This window comes from Melospiza georgiana, chromosome 12 (assembly GCF_028018845.1).
Source record: "Melospiza georgiana isolate bMelGeo1 chromosome 12, bMelGeo1.pri, whole genome shotgun sequence".
NCBI lineage: Eukaryota > Metazoa > Chordata > Aves > Passeriformes > Passerellidae > Melospiza > Melospiza georgiana.
This window is the reverse complement of record NC_080441.1, coordinates 15,828,644-15,847,813: the sequence shown is the minus strand read 5'-3', so window position 1 is coordinate 15,847,813 and position 19,170 is coordinate 15,828,644. Positions and strand designations below refer to the sequence as shown.

Genomic DNA, 19,170 nt, shown 5'->3' with positions numbered 1-19,170 from the left:
GCCAGAGCATCCCGAGGTGGGTGCTGAAATCCTCCCAGCTCCTTGCCCAGCTCTCCCAGGTGGATGTCCCCAGGATGGAGCTCACAGCTCCTGTCCACCCATGACAACGAGCTGCTGGCAGCCAGCAGGAGGGAAGGACCAACTGGCTCATCTGTGAGAGCGTTTGATTGATGCTGTTATCGTTTTGATTACCTTTTTTATAGGCTAGCAGAAGGATTTTAATCTGAACAGTGAAGCAGGAAATGGGAGAAGCTGTGCCTGGAACATGACAAGGAGGCAGCGAGGGCTGGTGGCTCCTTGTGCACGCTCCTGGGAGGTGATTTTGGAGCTGTTGGCCAAACTGAGAGTGTCAGGTAGAGGCATTCCTGATCTCACAGGAGCTGTAGCTGCCTCTTGTGTTATTTACAGCACAGCTGGAGCCCAAGCAGCTTAACCCCACCCCAGAGCTGCCCAGAGCCAGGCACTGCCTCAAAGCATCAATCTGAGCCAGCAGAGGAAGGGACAGCGAGCTCTGGGGCCAAGCTCAGCTCTCTCTGCTGCTTCTTGTGACTCAGGACAAAGTCATCTGATGTCATGGCACCAGTGGCTAGGAATTGTCATTCTCCAGCAGTGCCAAGGTGACAGCTGTGGGGACCACGGGCGGTGCTGGTCCTGGCTCTGCGGTGCTCCGTGGATGTGAATGCTGCATCAGAGAGCTGCTGCTGCTCTGCTAACTGGGCCACCTCTCCTCTGAGGCTTCTCTGAGCCTCTACCAGTGCCCTGCAGAGGGTCCAACCTGCCCCAGAATTGCTTTGCTCCAGTGTCGGTTGGTGAAGGCAGAGCAGTGGTGCTGTGGGCAGATCTGGCTGCTTCACTCTCCAGCAGCTCCAGGGCACAGGGCAAGGGTGGTGGCCCAGGGCAGGGGAGGGGATGCAGGGCTGTGTCCCACAGGACTCAGAACCCCCCCAGCACTGGCATGAGGAGATGTTTTGCCCCATGCCAGGCTCTCTGTGCCACCACAGATGGTTCCTGGAGGGTGTTGCAGGGTGGGTGTGAGATGGGCATGGTGCCTCCATCTCCATCCTTCCCCCCCCTCACCAAAGGGGTGTCAGGGACAGACAGAGGTGATACAGAGACTCCATCCTCAAAAGGCATGAAAAGGCACTTTATTATTAGAAATCCACTGTTCTTATTAAAACATTGATGGACCTAAGTCCTGATTGGGCTTTAGGAATCTTCTCTCACCTATTGATCAAGAAGGGACAACTCCTTCTTATAAACATCTTTGACAAACAGAGATTGCCTGCCAGGTGCAGAGATTGAGATAATAATTGTTCTCTGAGCTTTCTCACAGTTTCCCAGGAAAATCCTGGGAGAGCTGTGTCTCTCTCTGTCCAGAGCATTTGTGATTTCCGCACCCCTGTACCTGCCCCAGCTCCTGGTGCTTCAGTGTGGGGGAATAGAATGTAAGGAAATAAAGATGGTGCAGAAGGCAATCTCACCCCTGAGGAGTTGCAGCTGTGCCAATCCCCAAAGATTAGGGATGGCCTGCCCTTAACAGGCCACAGCTGTGTCCAGTGAGGATGAGTGCTATAAAGGAGTGGGTTAGGTGGTTGAGGAGAGAGCTGGAGTTTGTTAGTTGTGCTGTGAAGAAGGAGGAGTCAGTGCTGTGAGGAGAAATCACCAAGAAGGTATGGAACTTTTGCAACAAGATGACAACAATTCAGTGACAGCCAGGTGGTTGTTTCAGCCTGATCCCATCAGTTTGCCATGGTCTGCAAAGCCACGAGTGTCCTGCTGCAGAAGACATACAAGGAGCCAGGTGCCAAAAGCAGTGGCTGGCACCCCTTGGGCACTGCCCAGGGAGCTGGTGGGGCTCCCACAGGCAGGCTTTGCGTGCTGTGGCATGGCAGGGGTGCCAGAGCCCCGTGGCAGGGTGGCTGCAGGGTGGTGTGCAGGAGTGTGTCGCAGCTAATGCAGTGTGACACTTTGACACGTCCTGCTGGGACAGCCAGAGCTGCCATGTCACCTCCAGAGCTGTCACAGCTGACACAGCACAGTGCTGGCTGTACACAGGCACTGAGGGGAATGCTCTCCCTGCGTGGGGAGGGAGAAGGGCTCTGGGCTTATTTGCATGTCCTCAGATGATCAGGAACATGTCACTTGGCACAGGGATGGATCCTTCAGAGACATGGAGCCAGCTGGGCTGAGGGCAGAGAGAAGGGGGGGCTGACATGCCCCTAAGCCAGGGAGGTGATGCTGAGCATCTCCCTTAGAAGATTCTGGCATGAGCAGAGCATTGCCTGCCAGCCCAGTGAGGGGTTTCACACCCACCCAGGCAAGCTGGGGCTGCCACAGTGCCCAAGGCCATGGCACAGGCTCTTTGGGGCTGGGGTGGTCACTGAGCCCTGGGGGATGCTCAGTGGGGCCCAGAGAAGGCTCTTGAGGCACCTCCTGCCCAGCCCCACAGTTAAACCTGGAGCTGGATGTGGCACTTCATAAGTGAAATGCAGGAGCTGAGGGACACAGTGCTGCCTTTCCCAGCCCACTGCACTTCACCCAGGATGTGACCAGCGTCCTGAATGGACCACTGTCCCCTGGCAGGAATTCTGGGGCACAAGGTGCCCTCATGGAGCAGCCCTGGGGGATGCTTGTGATCCTGCACCTCCCATTTCTCTGCTCTGCCCGCTGCTTTTGATGCTTTCCAACAGCACTGAGGCTCACAGTGCTGAAACCCTTTTTCTCAGAGAGAGAAACAAACGTAGCACAGGCCCAGGGGAGCAGAATTCCCGTGTGTCTGGGGAGGCAGGCACTGGAACCAGACAGGCTCTGACAGCTGCTCCCAGGTCTGCAGCGCCCCAGCAGCGTGTCAGCCACGCTCAGCTCGTCCTGCACAGCATCAGCCCCTCTGTTCCTGGCTGCTTTGGCCGTGATCAGCCTGTCCAGCCCCCAGGAGCTGCCTGGTTTCACCTGTCCTGGCTGGGAATGCATTTGGGGTGAGAGCTGGGGTGACAGCCTTGGGCTGCATCCTTGTGGGGCTGTGCCAGTCCTGGCAGTGGGACTGGGAGGCAGAATGTGTTTCCAGGCTGAGTCATGCTGAGGATTGTGTCTTGTGCCTTGTTACGGGTCCACTTGCAATATTCACTTGGCAGAATCAGCCCATCCTCCCTCCCTCCCTCCTTCCCCATTTGTGTGTCTGTCTGTCCCTCCCACCTCCTTCACGTAGCAGCAGAGTAGCACTTGTGGGGGGGGGAAATTAATAAAATCTCTACCTGGAAGCTCTGCAGGCTGTAAGGTCAGGACAGCAAGCACTGCTCGCTATGCAAGGCACGGAGCTGGTGTGCTGGGCAGGCAGGTACTCACCCAGCTGCAGCTGCAGGGCTGGATTTGGGGGGAATTGCATCCATGGGAGGGGGAGATGGAGACACACAGCTCCTGTCCCCTATGCCAGCCAGGCAGCGGGAGCTGCAGAGAGGGACAGGGCACCTGCACTGCTCTGTCCCCCTCCCTGAGCTGTCTCTGCTCAGCTGCTCTGTGTCTAGGTTATTTTAGCTTTGATTCAGCTCTGAAATTGCCTTGGCTGAAACTCTGTCTCTATTGTTTTTGGTCTGCAGAAGCATCATTGAACGTGTCAAAAAGATAAATTGGAAAAAAAGAGAGGAAGGGGGGGAAAAAAGAGAGGAGTGCAGTGCAGTTGGTGAGGAGAGCCGTGCTGGTTGTGGTTTCCTGGCTGCCCCAAGCCCACACTCCCTGTCCAGAGGCAGCTCCTCACAGCCCTGTCCCCTCCTCTGCAGGACTGAGATGCCCCTCCAGTGTCTCACCATCCTCCTTTACCTTCTGCCACAGGGCTTTTCCCCCTTGGCAGAGCTCATTTAGGCTGAGCATCTATCCTGCCTGAGCCTTGTCTGGAGCATGGTGAGCAGTCTGAGACCTCTCTCTGTCTCTGCCCTGCCTGGTGGGTCAGCCAGAGCACCACAGCAGGGCTCTGGAGATCAGAAGTAGATAGGATGGGCAGCAGGAGGGGTCCTGGGTGGGGCAGGGGCTCAGAGCAGACCTGTGTGTGTCCCCAGGGGTTTCACTCACTGGTGGCCCCTTGGGTTTTGTGTGCTAGAAAAGGCTCCTGAGGTATTAAAAGTCTTTTTTCCCAACCTTGTGACCAAAGAAAAAGTCAAGATTCCTTGGTTCTGGTTTTCAAGGTTGTTTATTTTCCCTTATCTATAAAATTCTTTCCCTGGCTGAAGTCTGTCCTGCAGATTGGGTTGAGGCACACTGACCACCCTTGAGGTGGTGGTTGGCTTTTTACACTGAGAACTACGTGTACTTTATTTACAATAATTTTCCAATACCTATCACCTATGTTTGATAGTCTGTCTCTACTCTAAACCAATCCAAAAGTGCCACCATCACAGCAGAAGATGGAGGACAAAAAGGAGAAGGACAGGACACGCTCAAATTCCTCCATCTTGCCTCTGGAACCCCCATTCTAAAACCCCAACATTCTACTTTTTCACTCTGTGATAAATTCACTGTCATTCTACTCAAACTCTTGTGGCTTGTAAATCCTCACACAAAGTTGGGAATTGTTTCCATGGGTTAAAATCAAAGGCTCAGGTGTTTGTGACTCCATGCCAAGGTGTCTGAGCCCCCTGGCAGGGTCTGGAGTCCTCCAGGGCAGCCAGAGGAGTGTCCTGGTTCCAACAGTGGGCTTGTGCACACCTTGGGGTCCAGCCCCACAGCACCTGGTCCAGGGTGCACAGAGCTGGGGAGGGTCTGTGCAGGTCTGATGGGTCAGTCTGGGCTCCAGCCCAGGAGTTCAGGGCACCACTGTCCCAAAGCTTTGAACAGGGCTCAGGATTCTGCATGCCTGGCAGGATCAAGCCTGAGGGATGAGGTTTGGGGTGTAATTTGGTTCTGGAGGACATGGTGCTGCCCATGAGCCAGCACTGGGGCTGTGGCACTGAACAGCATTGCTGTAACACCTTCATAATTGCTAATTACCTCTGGGGAGGAGGGGGAGGCACCTGGGAAAGGAGCTGGCAGTGAGTTATGGGACGTGGCAGGAGTGGTTGTTGCTGCTGCTGAGGATGCTGGGGCAAATGAATAACCTGTTAAATAAAATGTCAGCCAGGAGTGGATGGGAGCTGGCATTGCCTTTTCCGCTTGCACTTTGCGAAATGAATCTCCCTGTGCGTGGTTGATTTGCTTATTCAAAATAGGCCGTGGTGGAGGGGCTCTCCTGCTGAACCTGCTGGCACCAAGGGCTGAATTGTGTCAATTCCCTTACCCAAATGCTCCTCTGAATGGCTGCAGTAATCTAAGGACAGAATCCATTACCAGAGGAGAGAGGTTTTCAGAGCCTAATTCCCTTTGTTTCTGGGAACAATGAGAATGTGAGAAATGAAGCTGAGAATTTGCCGTGGAGCTCCAAGCTGCAGCCCAGTGCTGGGAAAGGTGAAACCATTCCCTGCCCCAGTTGCCTTTCACACCTGCAACGGGGAAGATCGATCTGTGTGAAAACTCCAGGAGGCAAATACTGAGTGGGTTCCATTAGATAAGGCTGGTTTCAAATGGAAACTGGTTTGCATGGGCTGATTAAGCTCATTACTACAGCAGGAACTCAGAAAATCATCAGATCCCTCTGCAGCAGGAGTGCTGAGCTCTGCTGCCACGGTGCTTGGTGTGCAGCACTGCTGTGCCTTCAGCAGCATCTCCTGGGGCTGCACACAGCACCTGGCCAGCACCAGCCTGAGCTGGCCAGCTTGTCACACCAATGTTTATAAATGATTTCGGCTTGTTTAGAATCCTGTTGGGGTGGTTTTGTCATCACGGGTGCTTTCAAAGCGCTCTGGTGAGTGCAGGTCTGTGGGCAAAGCAAAGCTGTGGGCACCCACAGCATGTGGGGAAGGAGCTCCTGCCTCTGTCTCTGTCTGGTACCCAGGGCCCAGAGGGCTGTGCTGGCAGCCCCTTCTCTGCCACAGCCAGGTGAGTGTGACCCTGGGGGCTGTGTGCCAGTAGGGACCAGCATGGAGCTGTCCTTTGGGGACAATGTGTGCGTGCAGACCACAGGGAGCCGGGTGTCCTGTGGGGGACAATGTGTGTGTGCATCCCACAGGGACCTTGGGGCATGCCAGGAGCAGCTCTGTGTCCCCATGTCTCTTTCAAACTGAGAGCAGATTGATTATCAGGAAATAATTCTTCCCTGTGACAATGGGGAGGTCGTGGTAAGGGCTGCTCAGAGCAGCTGTGGCTGCCCCATCCGTGGAGGTGTCCAAGGCCAGTTTTGATGGAGCTCTGAGCAGCCTGGTCTGGTGGAAGGTGCTGCTGCCCATGGCAGGGGGCTGGAACTGGATGAGCTCTGAGATCCCTCCCAACCCAGGCCATTCTGTGGTGCTGTTCCTGCAGCATTTCCCCAGGTGAGCAGCTTGTGGAGCCTTGAGGGTGAGGAGTCACAGGGCTGTACACAAACAGGTGCTGCTGCTTCTTCAGTGCAGCATTTGTACACCCACGTGTTGAAAACAGAGTCCACGTGGGCAGGTGTGCCTCTAAATATATATATATATATATTTATATGTATATATACACCTGGCAAGTGCACTGCACTGATGAGCACACACAGACTCTGCAGTTTGCAAAGTCCTCTCCTCTCCCTGCACCCCCAGGGCCACCCTGGCACAGGCAGCAGGGCTGGGAGCTGATTGTGAGGAGATTATAAAGAGGAATAAACTAAGCCTCTCTGCTAGAAAGGCCAGGAGCCCCAGGCTGGAAGCATCACACACAAAGGCTCCTCTGCTCTGGTGCATTTTCTCTTTTTAATGTCTTTGCCTTTATCTTGCATCAGCTCAAGAGCTTTGCTGAGCCCTGGAGCATGGATAGGGATCCTGGGGAAGGCAGGGGTGGAGAGGACTCTGTGTTTGTCACCTCCATGGGCAGGGTCCTGTGCAGCTCCTGCCAAGGCTGGTGGCAGTACTGGGGCTTGTTGGGACAGTCCCTGCTGCCATGCAGGTGAGCTTGTTGGGCCACTTGTGTCACAGCTCAGGGGACCATCTCACCAATGCTGTAGCCCCAGAAATGCTCCAGTGTTTGCCACCTCTGGATGGGCTGGCAGGGCAGGGCTGTGGGTTGCTGGGTGAGCTTTGGGTCCAGCTCAGGCTCCCTGTGCAGCCAGGGGCTGTCCCCAGCAGTCTGGGCTGGGGATGCTGTTATCTGTCCTGCTGTTACCTGTCCTGCTGTCCTCCCTCCTTCCCCCAGGTCCCTTCCATGCTCTGTGCCAGGTAGAGATAGCACTCCAAGTCATCCACTGAGGAAATTGCTCACTGTAAATCCACACTGAAAGTCCTGGGATTCCTGAAGGCCCAGAGGAAAGTGCTTGATTGGATTTTCAAGCCTCCCTGCCAGCAGTGGGAGAGGAGGGCTGACAGCCTCCCTGAATCTTCCTCCCTGGTGCCTGGGAGGGGATGCGGGCTGTGCCTGCTCGCTAATGGAATGTAAAGGATGTGTAAATCTCCTGCCTTATTTAACTCCCCCCCTGAACTTTAGATGCAGCCATAAATTTCTCCTCCTGCAAATCTGCTGGAGCAAGGTGGGCCCTGGGTGCCCACGCAGGTGTGGGGGGAGCCATTCTGCTGGCTGTGCCACGCAGCACAGACCCTGTCCCTGAGGGGCACGAGGCTCTGGGGACACACTGGGTGCACCTGGGGGCTCCTGCAGGAAAGGCTCAGTTTGGGTTCAAGCTGCCCAGGCCAGCAGAAGAAGTGCAGGAGCACCTGGGGTTGGTGTCATCCCTCTCCTCCCCACGGGGCCAGGGGTGTTTGCCTCCAGTCCCGCCAGGAAGCAAATAAAACACAGAGATCTCCCGAGTTACAGCTGCAGCAGTGACAGGCAGAGAGTGGCCAGGCTGTGGTGGGGATCTGGTATCACTCCAAGCCCCCATCATGCAGCTGAGCGTCACACAAAGAATGGAGAAAAATGCTGCAAATTTTATTCTATTGCTCCTTATCTCTGATTAATCCTCTTATGTGTTCATCTCATTTTATCCCAGTGTTGACTGTCTGTTTATTGTATTTCTGTAGTCCTCACAAAGACAAAAATCCCTCTGAGTCTTGCCTGGCTGGGCGAGGGGGGGCTGGCACCAGTGGAGCACCACAGAGGGGAGGACCAAGGCACCGTGCCCATGGTCACCACAGCAGATGGTGGCAGAGGAGGGGCTGGAAACCAGTTTCTCCCAGGCCCTAGATTAGTGCCCAGCTGCTTGGGCATCCCCAAATGCAAAGATAGATACCATAAAATCAGTTGCTTTATGGTGTGGCTGTGCAGCCTGTGCTCAGGGCATGTTCCCAGTGCACTAGAAGAGGAGACAGGCTTTCCTCTTCACACCCCCCTCTCACTGCAGGCAGATTTGTCAGAGCCCTGCCTGTCTCAAGTCCCTCTTCTCCATCCCAGGCTCTCTCAGTTTTGCCAGCAGCCCCCTGGTTCTCCACCTGCTGCTGGCTGAGTCAGGAGCCTGAGCCTTCTGGGCCTGACCCTACTGCTAAAGGATTTTGCTTTCATTCTCTTCTCCAGCTGGGGAGAACAAAAATCCCTTAAACAGCCAAAAATCGTAGGGAAGGTTGGAGGAGAATTTTTTTACCTGAGTGGGAGCCCCTGGTTGGAACAATTTGGTGGAGGAGGATGGTGACTGTAATAGCATTAAACAGTTTGGAGGAGAATGGTGTTTGTAACGTGGTGGAGACTTGCACAGATGAGGGAACCCACTGTCTTCAGGGGGCATTTAGACAGGTTCCAGCACCCCAGCCTGTCCCAAACTTGTGCAGGCATGGCCAGGCTGTGTGAGTGAGCAGTCTGGGGGTTGTCACCATCTCACACTCAGCATCCTTCTCTCCTGCAGGTGCTGAGTGCTGCCCTGGGACCTGAGGGCATCCAGTGGCACACTCAGCTCAGTCCCATCTCTGCCACACCCACGTGCACCTCGGGCAGCCCATGCAGGTGCACTGTGCCAGCCAGGTAGGCTCAGGTTCTCTCTCCTGCTGCACACTGATGAGACAACTCTGGTGCAAATTCTCCCAGGATCTGGCAAGATACAGCAAGGAAAATGTGGAAGCTTCTGGCTTTAGTAGCTAGAAATTGCTTTTCAAACCCAGTAGAATTTCCAGCTTCCCCAGCATCCTGTGGCAGGGAGCTCCTGGGATTAATTGGTTTCTGTGTGGCAAAGTGCTGCCTTTTCCATGTGCCAAACCTCCTTCCACAGGTGCCTTCCAGTTCTCACCAGTGCCAGCTCCCTGCCCAGTGTCAGGCTGCTCTCAGGGACCACCATGGTCCCTCTGCTCCTTTCCAGCCTGGAATGCCAGGTCTCAGCTGGGGAAGGCAATGTCTGTGTGTGTTTGCCTCTGGAAAGTGCAATACAGGCTGAGCTGCACATTCTCATCTGGCCGTGTCTCCCAGGGCTTGTTTCAGGACAGCCTCTCCCTCTGCAGAAGCTGCTTTTTCTGGTGACCTGAGCGTGGCTGGAGGTTGTGGTGACACACAGGGTCTTTGCTAGCCATGCTTATATTCCATTTTTTTGTAATTGGCATCATCACTTTGAGAATTTTTGAGCCCCTCTTGCCCCCAGCGTCTTGTTGAGCTGGCTCCACTCCTTGCCAGGGGGATTTAATTCCATCTCTGCCACCTCCAGGATATAACAGGTCCTGGGATTTCCAGCTAGCCCCCAACTCACCTGGCCCTTCAGCCTGTGTTTATCTCGAGGTGAGATGTCAGAAACATTTAAAAAGCTGCAGGCTGAGCAGCAGAAGGCTGCAGCTGCTGCCCAGAGCCAGGCTGCGGCTGCTGCCTCGTTATTTACAGCTGCCTTTGGCTGCTCATCAGCTTCTCCAGCAGCCCTGCTGGACACTGCTCACTGTCTGCTTGTCCCTGCTCCGAGAGCCAGGGGGATTTGTGCCCTCCAGTGGTGCCATCTGGCACCCACCTTTGTACCAGCAGCGTTGCCAGCTCGGGACAGCCAGCTCCCTCTGAGGAGTTTCAAACTGCTGCCCAATCCTGACAGCAAATCCAGGCTGGAGCACAGGGGGAAAGTCGTGGGCCATATGGCAGAGCTGCGTGCAGGCTGCATTCTCCTGGCTGGGTCCAGGGAGGGTTTCACCCATGAAGGCCAGGGTTATTGTGCTGCCCTGGTGTTGGTCTCAGCCAGGCTGGCACCCCTCACCCAGCTCTCCTCGCTGCAGTCAGCTGTTGAACACTGCCAGAGCAGGGGCAGCATTACCAGCCTGTCTGGGTCTGTGTGGCCAAGCACCTCCTCAGGCAGGACAGCATCTGTTTGCCCGTGCTGGGGGTGTCTGACACCTAAACGTGGCCAAATGGCACTGCCAAGGTGCCCAGCTGCCTGCTGGGTGCAGCTGCAGGGCTGATGGAGCAGGCACACTGTGGTGGATCCCGTGCCAGCCTGCCCTGCCTTTGTCCCTGCTGTTGGTCCCCATGTGCCCTGGCAGCCCCACGGCTCCATCTGAGATGCAGACTGGGCTGTGAGGCTGGAGCTGCCATATGTTCCCCATAAAAAACCCTTCCTGGCCCGTTCCCTGGTGCTGCCACACGTGCCCAGGATCCCACATGCCTCACCAGCCACTCTCCAACTGCAGCCTGGCAGATGGAGGAGCAGCCATGGGCTCGCAGTAGGAGAGGCAGGACTCTGATTGTTCTTGGGTTCTTCACAGCAGCACAGGAAGGGGGAGGAGAGCTGGCACACCTGCAAACTGCCCCTCTGCAGAAGGGACAAGACCTTCCCATCCCCATTCCCCATCCTAGAGCTGAGCTCTGAGCTCTTCCTGGGCTGCACAAAGTGCTTTCACCTGGTGCACTTGTTTAAAGGCAGGTGGAAATGGTGTGAGTATCCTGGCTGGAGGGAGACCACGGTTCCTCCCAGGCAGGTGGTGCTGGTTTGTTCTGGTGCCAGATGGCCAGTCAGCATTGAGAGCAAAGGCAGAAAATCAGTCCTCAGAGGGAGCAGAGATTTATTGCGGTAGGAAATTAAAAACGGATGCGTCAGCTTTTGGAGTAATTCCTGTTGTGCCTTATCTGCTTGGGGGGGATGAGGGCTCTGTGTTAGCCCTGTTCATGGCAGGGAGGGCTGAAGGTGCTCAGGAGGCTGAAGGCACATCCCTTGGTGGTGGGTGAACCATGATGAGCAGTGACTGCACCGAGCTGATGTCTCTCTCTCCTTGGGTGGCAGAGTGTGACCAGATCCGTGTCAGCTCTGAGCACATGAGTGTCCCAGCCTCAGGAGTGGGACATCTTCATGCCACATCAGTCAAGACACCGTGAAGAGCCAGGTGCTCCCACAGGGCTACATCCACGGTGGGCTCCTGCTGCTGCTGGGCACAGAGAGGTTTCTCCTGATAATTCACTTTGAGCTGAGCTGTTTTCCAATGTGCCATGGTGGTCACTGAGGACACAGGGGGATGCAGAGCAGGCTCTTGGGCTGAGGGTGGGCAGCAGGCAGGTAGTGATACAGGCAGGGTGGGGACAGGGACACAAACAGCCACTGGCTCCCTGCAGGGGGATGGGGTCAGTGCTGGTCCCTGCCCTCCAAGGTGGTGGCAGTGTGGCCCCGGGGTGAGGCTGGGTTTGGGTGCTGCTGAGCTCCAGGGATTGTTTCATATCCTCACTCCCTGCTGCGAGCCCAGCCCATGAGCTTTGCAGCCCAGCACAGCTCTCTGCCCAGAAATCAAAAGAAGAAACACACAAAAAAAATGAGGCTCCAAGGAAGTGATAGCTCCTGGGGTGCAGCCAATTACCAGTGTTAGGGAGAGAGCTGCCCTAGCCCCTGCTGCTGCTGGTTTCTCTGACCTCTCCCTCTGGTCCGGGGTGAGCACACGTTAATCCCTGAGCCTGGCGAGGGAGAGCTGCTGCGGGAAGGACAGAGCTCCAGCCTGGAGAAGGCATCTTGTACCTGCTGCCGAGCATATTACTGCTTCTCCAGGAGTGGATAAGTCCTGCTTAGGAGGACGCTCGTCCTCTTTTATTTAATTTCCTGGTAATGCTTCTGCAGTGTCCAAGTCTTATCAGGAGAGGAGCAGCTTAAGAGGCCGGTAAAGGAGTTTTTATTGTCAGTATCCATCCCTTTATTCCCCTTTTCCCTTTGACGCTGGATGGCAGGCTGGTTGTGGCTGAAGTGAGGTGTGCTTTCTTTTCCTTTTGTCTGTTAAAGCTGCAAAGGTTTCCCGGCTATCCAATTCTGATCCTAATTTGGGCTGCGGGAGCCGCCGCTGTCCCTGGTGCTGGGCTGTGCCTCAGCCGCGGGGGCGCCGAGGGTGACACCGACACCCCCATTGCACACATCTGGGGACACAGCTGGGCAGCTCTGCTCTGGGACTCGCCACCCACTTTGCTGTGACTCGGTGAGCAAAGCCCTGCCTCTGTTTCCCCGGAGCCACGCACTGAGCTCAGCCCCATCTCCGAGCATCCCAGCGCTCCAAGCCCTGCTGCTCATCCTCATCTTCATCTGCTGGGGGGCTGCAGTGGCTGTGGGCAGCAGGGGTGGGATGAAAGGAGTGTCCCCTGGGAGCCAGCAGCTCGGTGCCCGCTGTGTTGTGGCAGCCAGCTCTGGCATCCTCCCTGGCCGAGACGCACTGCTGCATTCAGCCTTTTCAGCCGCACACAATGGCCTTGGAGAGCATTTGTTTGAGAAAATTGGCTGGATGGCGTGATTCTTTTTGTTGTGCTTGTTACTGTTGTTCTTTTGAATGCTCATGGGAGTAGCAGAGCAGCTAATGAGGTGGTGCAGAGACGGTGGCTGGGGAGATGCTCTCGGCGGTGCTTCCCTGCAGCTGCACCGTGCTGGGGCTGGCTCTGCTCCTGCTGGGAGCTCTGATGGGTGCAGCACTTCCCGAGCTCAGGGGTGCCCAAAGCCTGCTGCTCCTCACCATTCCCTGCCCCAGGCATCGCTGTTTCCTTCTCCAGCCATGTGCTGCTGCAGGCGGGAGGGGAAATGGCACTGGGAATGGTCACCTGGCTGTGGTGACATCTCATTGTCACAGAGCACAGCTCACCCATAGACAGCGCTGGATCCCTGACCCTGGGCAGACTCACCTGTGCTCAGAGCCCTCCTGGCTCCCGTGGCAGACATGGCATTCTCCCTTGGAGGGTTTTGGGTGGTTACCTGGGGATCAGGCTCGGCACAGGGCTGTCTTTGCTGACTGTGATGTCCTCGAGGCCCAAGCTGTGTGTGCTGGTGTGGGGCTCCTGTCCCCTCCAGCCCCTCGTGCTGTCCCCCTTGGCTGTGCAGCAGGTGCCAAACACAGTGCTGGGAGCAGCTAGAGGTGTCAGAAATGCAGACAGATAGCATTAGATGGATGATGCATCAAAGCCTAAACTGATAAGAGATGGAACAATGGGTGTGTTGTCAAAAGGCCGGGAAGGATCTCTGTTAAATAGACTAAATAGTCTGGACAGGAACAAGCAATGAGCAGCACAGGAACAACAGCACGTTCACCACTTTGTTTTTCTGGCTGGGCTGTGCGTGTTGCCATCTGTGCTGTGCTCTGTGGCCATCCCGTGGTGCTGGGATTGCTCCCCCGTGGCAGGCTCACAGCCTGGAGCCATGGCTGGCATTGCTCCAGGATGCCAAGGGCAGCTTTGACACGACCTTGCCCTGGGCTGGACCTTCCCATCTTCTGCTTGTCTCTATTCCAAGAGTCCCTGGACTGATAGTGGAGATTTGGTTGTAGCAGCACAGCTGAGCCTGCCTTAATCCCAGTTTTTAGACTGGCTAAACTTGTTTTCACTTATCTCTGATACTGTTGAGCTGTGTTACACAGCATGAATAAGCCAACCCTGGGGTTTGCTCTGAAAGCTCTGCAGAACGGCAGAGAGAGCTCTCAGTCTGCTGCTGTCTGCCCTGACCCTCAGGGAATGGCCAGAGCCACACCAGCAGTGGTTTACCCCACAGAGATGTCCCCTCTCCTGAGGGCAGGGGTGGCACAGTGGGGTGCTGGGAGAGGACAGTGTGATTCACCCTTCAGTGGCACCTTCATCAGTGTCCCCTGCCCGAGCTGCCGGTGCAGTGGCACGGTCAGGCGTGGAGCAGCACGGCTCCTTGCAGGGACAGGCAGTGAACAGCACGGCTCTGCAGGGAGAACGGAGATGTGGCCGGACCAGGAAGGGGCTGGGAGCGCTGCAGGGACAGTGAGGTGCTGGGAGAGATGTTGTGATTTACCCTCGTGTGGCACCTCCATCAATGTCCCCTACCTGAGCTGCCAGTGCAGGGACAGGGACAGGCACGGATCAGCTCGGCTCTGCAGGGGGATCGGGGCTGTGGCTGTCCCGGGAATGGGCTGGGAGCTCAGCAGGGACAGTGAGATGTGATTTACTCTTGAGTGGCACCTCCATCGGTGTCCCCTGCCGGTGCTGTGGCACGGATCAGCACGGCTCTGCAGGGGGGTCGGGGCTGTCTGTGGCTGCCCCGGGAAGGGCCTGGGGGCTCTGCAAGGGGATCGGGGCTGTGGCTGTCCCGGGAATGGGCTGGGGGCTCTGCAGGGGGATCGGGGCTGTGGCTGCCCCGGGAATGGGCTGGGGGCTCTGCAGGGGGATCGGGGCTGTCTGTGGCTGCCCCAGGAAGGGGCTGGGGGCTCTGCAAGGGGATCGGGGCTGTGGCTGCCCCGGGAATGGGCTGGGAGCTCTGCAGGGGGATCGGGGCTGTGGCTGTCCCGGGAATGGGCTGGGGGCTCTGCAGGGGGATCGGGGCTGTGGCTGTCCCGGGAATGGGCTGGGGGCTCTGCAGGGGGATCGGGGCTGTGGCTGCCCCAGTAAGGGGCTGGGGGCTCTGCAGGGGGATCGGGGCTGTGGCTGTCCCGGGAATGGGCTGGGAGCTCTCTGTCCCGCAGCCCCGGAGGGCTCGGAGCGGCGGGCAGGGCTCTCGGAGGGTTCTGACACGCAGCCTGTCCCTGTGCCTGCAGCGCAGCCATGTGATGCCGGAGGAGCGCGGTGGCGATGATATGGAATGTGGGCAGCTGCCTCCGGCCACGCTCCGACAGGTGACGGTCCAGCGCCACCCCCTCCTCGGATTCGGCTTCGTGGCTGGCAGCGAGAGGCCCGTGGTGGTGCGCTCGGTGGCTGCAGGTAGGGTGTGGGGCTGCTCCTGGACACGGCGGCAGCGTGCCGGGACACACAGCCCCGCTTCCCTCCCTGGGCTCCTGTCCTCTCCTGTCCCCTCTGCTGGGCCTGCTGCAGGGCGTCCTCCACGGCCACATAGGTGGGCAAATGCTTTGGGGATGCTTGGGACCCCCGTGCTTCCCCTCCGCCCCGCAGCTCCGGGATGCCCGGGTTGGCCCTGACCCTCTCTCCTGGCAGGCGGCCCCTCTGAGGATAAACTCCTGCCAGGAGACCAGATCTTGGCCATCAACGATGAGGATGTGAGTGAAGCCCCCAGGGAGAGATTCATCGAGCTTGTCAGGTGAGGACGACGCCCCTGGGGAGGGGCTCATGCCAGGCTGCTGTGCCCATAGTGCCCAAAGCCTCGCAGCGCCAGAGCGCGCCCACGGCACCAGTGCTCACTGTTGGGTGGGGAACTCCCAGCCTGAGCAGGGGGAGACCTTGGAGCCAGTGCCACAGCCATCCCCAGCTGGCCAAGAAGTGGGAAGGAATCCACAGCCACGTTGTCAAGCACCCCAAGGAGCCCACAAAGGTCCCAGCCAGCACTGGGCTGGAAGGGTGGGATGTGCTCTCAGTAGCCAGCTGCACATGTTGAGGTCCATCACCATGAGGACCCGTCCATTTTCATTTCTCCTTTCTGTCACAGGAACGCCAAGGACTTCATCATCCTCACAGTCCTGCACACCCACCAGGTGAGACTGGCAGGGCCATGGCCAGCTCCAGGGGAGCCAGGACAGGGGTCAGAAGCACTTTTGGACACCAAGGCAGGGTCCCTGGAGACCACTCAGGCAGCTCAGCTGATTTGTTGGGGCCATGTCCCAGCAGCCCAAGGCTCTTCCAGGCCGTGGGGTCTGAGAGCTGCCACAGCCCCTTGGGGTCATTGGTGTGCAGCATCTCCCTGTCCTTGTCACCAGGAGGGAGGGAGGGAAAATATCCCCATCCTGTGTGTGTGATGGAGTAACCCACCGTGCCAGGGGTGGCAGGGAGGGGTCACTGCTGGCCCAGGAGTCCCTGGGGAGCTGGAAGGGCTGGGGATGCTGATGGTGCCCTGGGGCACCCTGAGCTGTCACACCAGAGGCACGGTCTGTGCTTCACGGAGTCTTTAATGTTGGGAGAGAGGTGTGAGAGCTCCCCTGTGCTCCCCTCCTCTCCAGAAAGGAGATGCCCCACCCAGCACTGCCCTCTCAGGAGCAGGGGCGTGTGCCACACTCCAAAAAAGCTTTTTTCCTCCTGGCCCGGGTGGCTGCCAGCCAGGACAGGCAGCTCAGCTGGGGCTGGCACCATCAGACACACACAGACTGTCTCTGTCCTGCAGTGTGTGCAGCACTGCCACCAGAACATCCTGCAGGGGTGCCCGGGGTGCTGCCATCTCCCTGGGGCTGCAAACCACAACCAAGGGGTTCATCTGTCCCATCCAGCTGGTGCCAGTGCCTCCAGGCAAGCCCTGGCTGACATCTGCTGGAGCTCAGCCTGCACAAGGGCTGCTAGGCACTGGGGTGCAGCCTCCCTGCCACACTGATGCTGCTGGTGTGACTTCAGGGGCTGCTGCTCATCCTTCTGGCCCTGCCTGTGGCACCCTGGAACCACAGCCAAGGGGCTTTGCTTTCCACCCTCCCCATCTCATGGTTTGCAGTGTAACCACAGCCAAGGGGCTTTGCTTTCCACCCTCCCCATCTCATGGTTTGCTGTGTAACCACAGCCAAGGGGCTTTGCTTTCCACCCTCCCCATCTCATGGTTTGCTGCCCACTCCCCATCACCAGGCCGGCTCCAGAGGGGTTTCCTCTGTGTGTCTGCCTTTCCCCACACCATGGCTCCCAGGGCAGGCAGGTGATTTACCCAGTGCTCTCTTTGCAGTCCCCCAAATCTGCTTTCATCAGTGCAGCCAAGAAGGCGAAGCTCAGGTCCAACCCGGCCAAGGTCCGATTCTCTGAGCAGGTGACGGTCGGCGAGACAGACCCAGTAAGTCCTGCCTAGTCCTGCCCTGCCTTCCCCTGTGCTTCACCCCCTGAGGGGTCCCCAGGGCCTGTGGGGTAGTTGGGGGCCACAGGGCTCCTCTTGCCTGCTTTGGGCTCTGCAGGTGAGAGCAGCTGTCTCTGGAGAGCCCCGCAGGACTGATGCCCTTGGGCACAGTCAGTGTGTTGGGTCACTGCTGAGGGGATTTTCTGTGGTTATCTCCTGTCCCTCTGAAGGAGCTCCAAAGACTGGCTCAGAAACCTGGTCTCAACTGAGCCCCCCTGAACACCCAGGCAATGCCAGTGCCTGCTCTAAGAAAGATCTGTGGCTTCCAGCCTGATGCCAAAAGCTTTGGGATGCCTCTATGTGGGGCAGGGTGACCAGGGCACTGCTGAATGAATGGCTGTGGAAGCTGGAGAGCTACAGCCCAGTGCCTTTATCTCTTAATTGCAGAAAGGTTTTGTTAACAACAAAACAAATGTGGAAAAAAACCCCTGTAAAGCGCTTCTAGCACGTTCTATTTTTAAGCAAAATCAATTAGGTAATTATCTGATTGAAAAGCTTCTCACCAAATAAAATCAGCCTTCTCCCAACTTCCTGCAGAGGGGATGGGCAGGGCTGAGGGGGGATAGGCTTGGGGTGAGGGTCAGGAAGGGGGGGATCAGCTCTGAGCCCCCCCAGCCATGCCTCCTGTCTGGGACAGCAGCTGGGGAGCGGGACAGGCTGCCAGGCACGGGCACCGGGGTGTGCTGGGCAGAGCCAGGTGCTCTGTTCCTGCAGCTGCTGGGAGCTGAGCAGGTGAATCTGTCAGGCAGCTCTGAATTGCCTCAGCTCTGCGCTTCAGAACGCCGGCTTTCCAGGGGAAATGTGCCTCTCAGCACAAAGCCCAGAGCAGCAGAGGATGCCACGAGTGAGTGCTCCATCACTGACACTCTCTGTCCCCGCCCTCCCTCCTCTCTCCGTGCCCCCCACCCTCCTCGCCTCCCCCTTTGCTGGCCCCACATGCCAGGACATGTTGAAGAAAGAAGCTCTCCTCCTCATTCCCAACGTGCTGAAGGTTTTCCTGGAGAACGGGCAGATCAAATCCTTCACGTTCGATGGCCGAACCACTGTGAAGGTGAGCCCCTCCTCTCCCCCGGGGCTCCGTGCACTCCTCTCCTCCCACCTGCCCGATCCATTTCTGCTTCCCGAGCACGATCAGCAGCGCTGGGCTGGCTGTGAGCCGCTCTGGCATGATGGATGGCCCGTCTGCCTCCCCCGGCTGCACGCTCTGCAGCTGGCAGGGATGGGGCTTTGCTGCCTCTGCCTCTCCTGACTTCTCTCCCTGCTGTGAGCCTGCCCTCCAGCCAGGCTGGATCTCCTGTGAGTGCCCCTGCCAGGGGCAGTTCCCTCAGCACACCCAGGGTTAGCCCAGGCTGCTGTCACCTCCCACTGCACGGTCACTGGTGCCACCCTGGGCACCCTCTCAGCCTCATCCTGGCACTGCCCCGGCTGCCAGGGACTCTCAGGGGGCTCAGAGTGGGCTCTCAGCGAGGTCCCAGCTCCCCCTTGGGAAGCACCAGTGCCTGGCACCCAGGGCTGTCCGTGGTGTTTGCAGGACGTGATGGTGACACTGCAGGACCGCCTGTCACTGAGGCACATCGAGCACTTTGCCCTGGTCCTGGAGTACTCCAGCCCCGAGCAGAGCCACCGCTTCCTGCTGCTCCAGGACAAGCAGCCCCTGGCCCACGTAAGCTGCTGGGGTGGGAGGGTGGTGGGATGGCCCCAGTGAGGGGCTGGGCACAGAGAGCCTCCCCTTCCCCCAGTGAGGGCTTGGATGGTGTAGGGGCACAGTTTGGGGTCACTGGGATGGGGCTGTGCTGTGGGCACAGTTTGGGGTCACTGGGATGGGGCTGTGGGCACAGTTTGGGGTCACTGGGATGGGCTGCAGGCACAGTTTGGGGTCACTGGGATGGGGCTGCAGGCACAGTTTGGGGTCACTGGGATGGGGCTGTGGGCACAGTTTGGGGTCACTGGGGTGGGGCTGTGCTGCAGGCACAGTTTGGGGTCACTGGGGTGGGGCTGTGCTGTGGGCACAGTTTGGGGTCACTGGGATGGGG

The 19,170-nt window shown here is 57.6% G+C and overlaps 1 protein-coding gene across 4 annotated transcripts in view; it reads left to right on the top strand.

The window, feature by feature from the left end:
• Nucleotides 1-19,170, top strand: part of FRMPD3 (FERM and PDZ domain containing 3) — a 65,625-nt gene that overhangs the window by 18,730 nt on the left and 27,725 nt on the right. For 2 of the 4 annotated variants that reach the window (XM_058032382.1, XM_058032381.1), the window contains 6 exons: nt 14,922-15,084; nt 15,316-15,418; nt 15,764-15,809; nt 16,973-17,077; nt 18,081-18,188; nt 18,669-18,800. In XM_058032382.1, the coding sequence (XP_057888365.1) occupies nt 14,934-15,084; nt 15,316-15,418; nt 15,764-15,809; nt 16,973-17,077; nt 18,081-18,188; nt 18,669-18,800 (645 nt within the window). In that variant the 5' untranslated portion in view covers nt 14,922-14,933. The other 2 variants (XM_058032384.1, XM_058032383.1) reach the window with 2 other exon arrangements.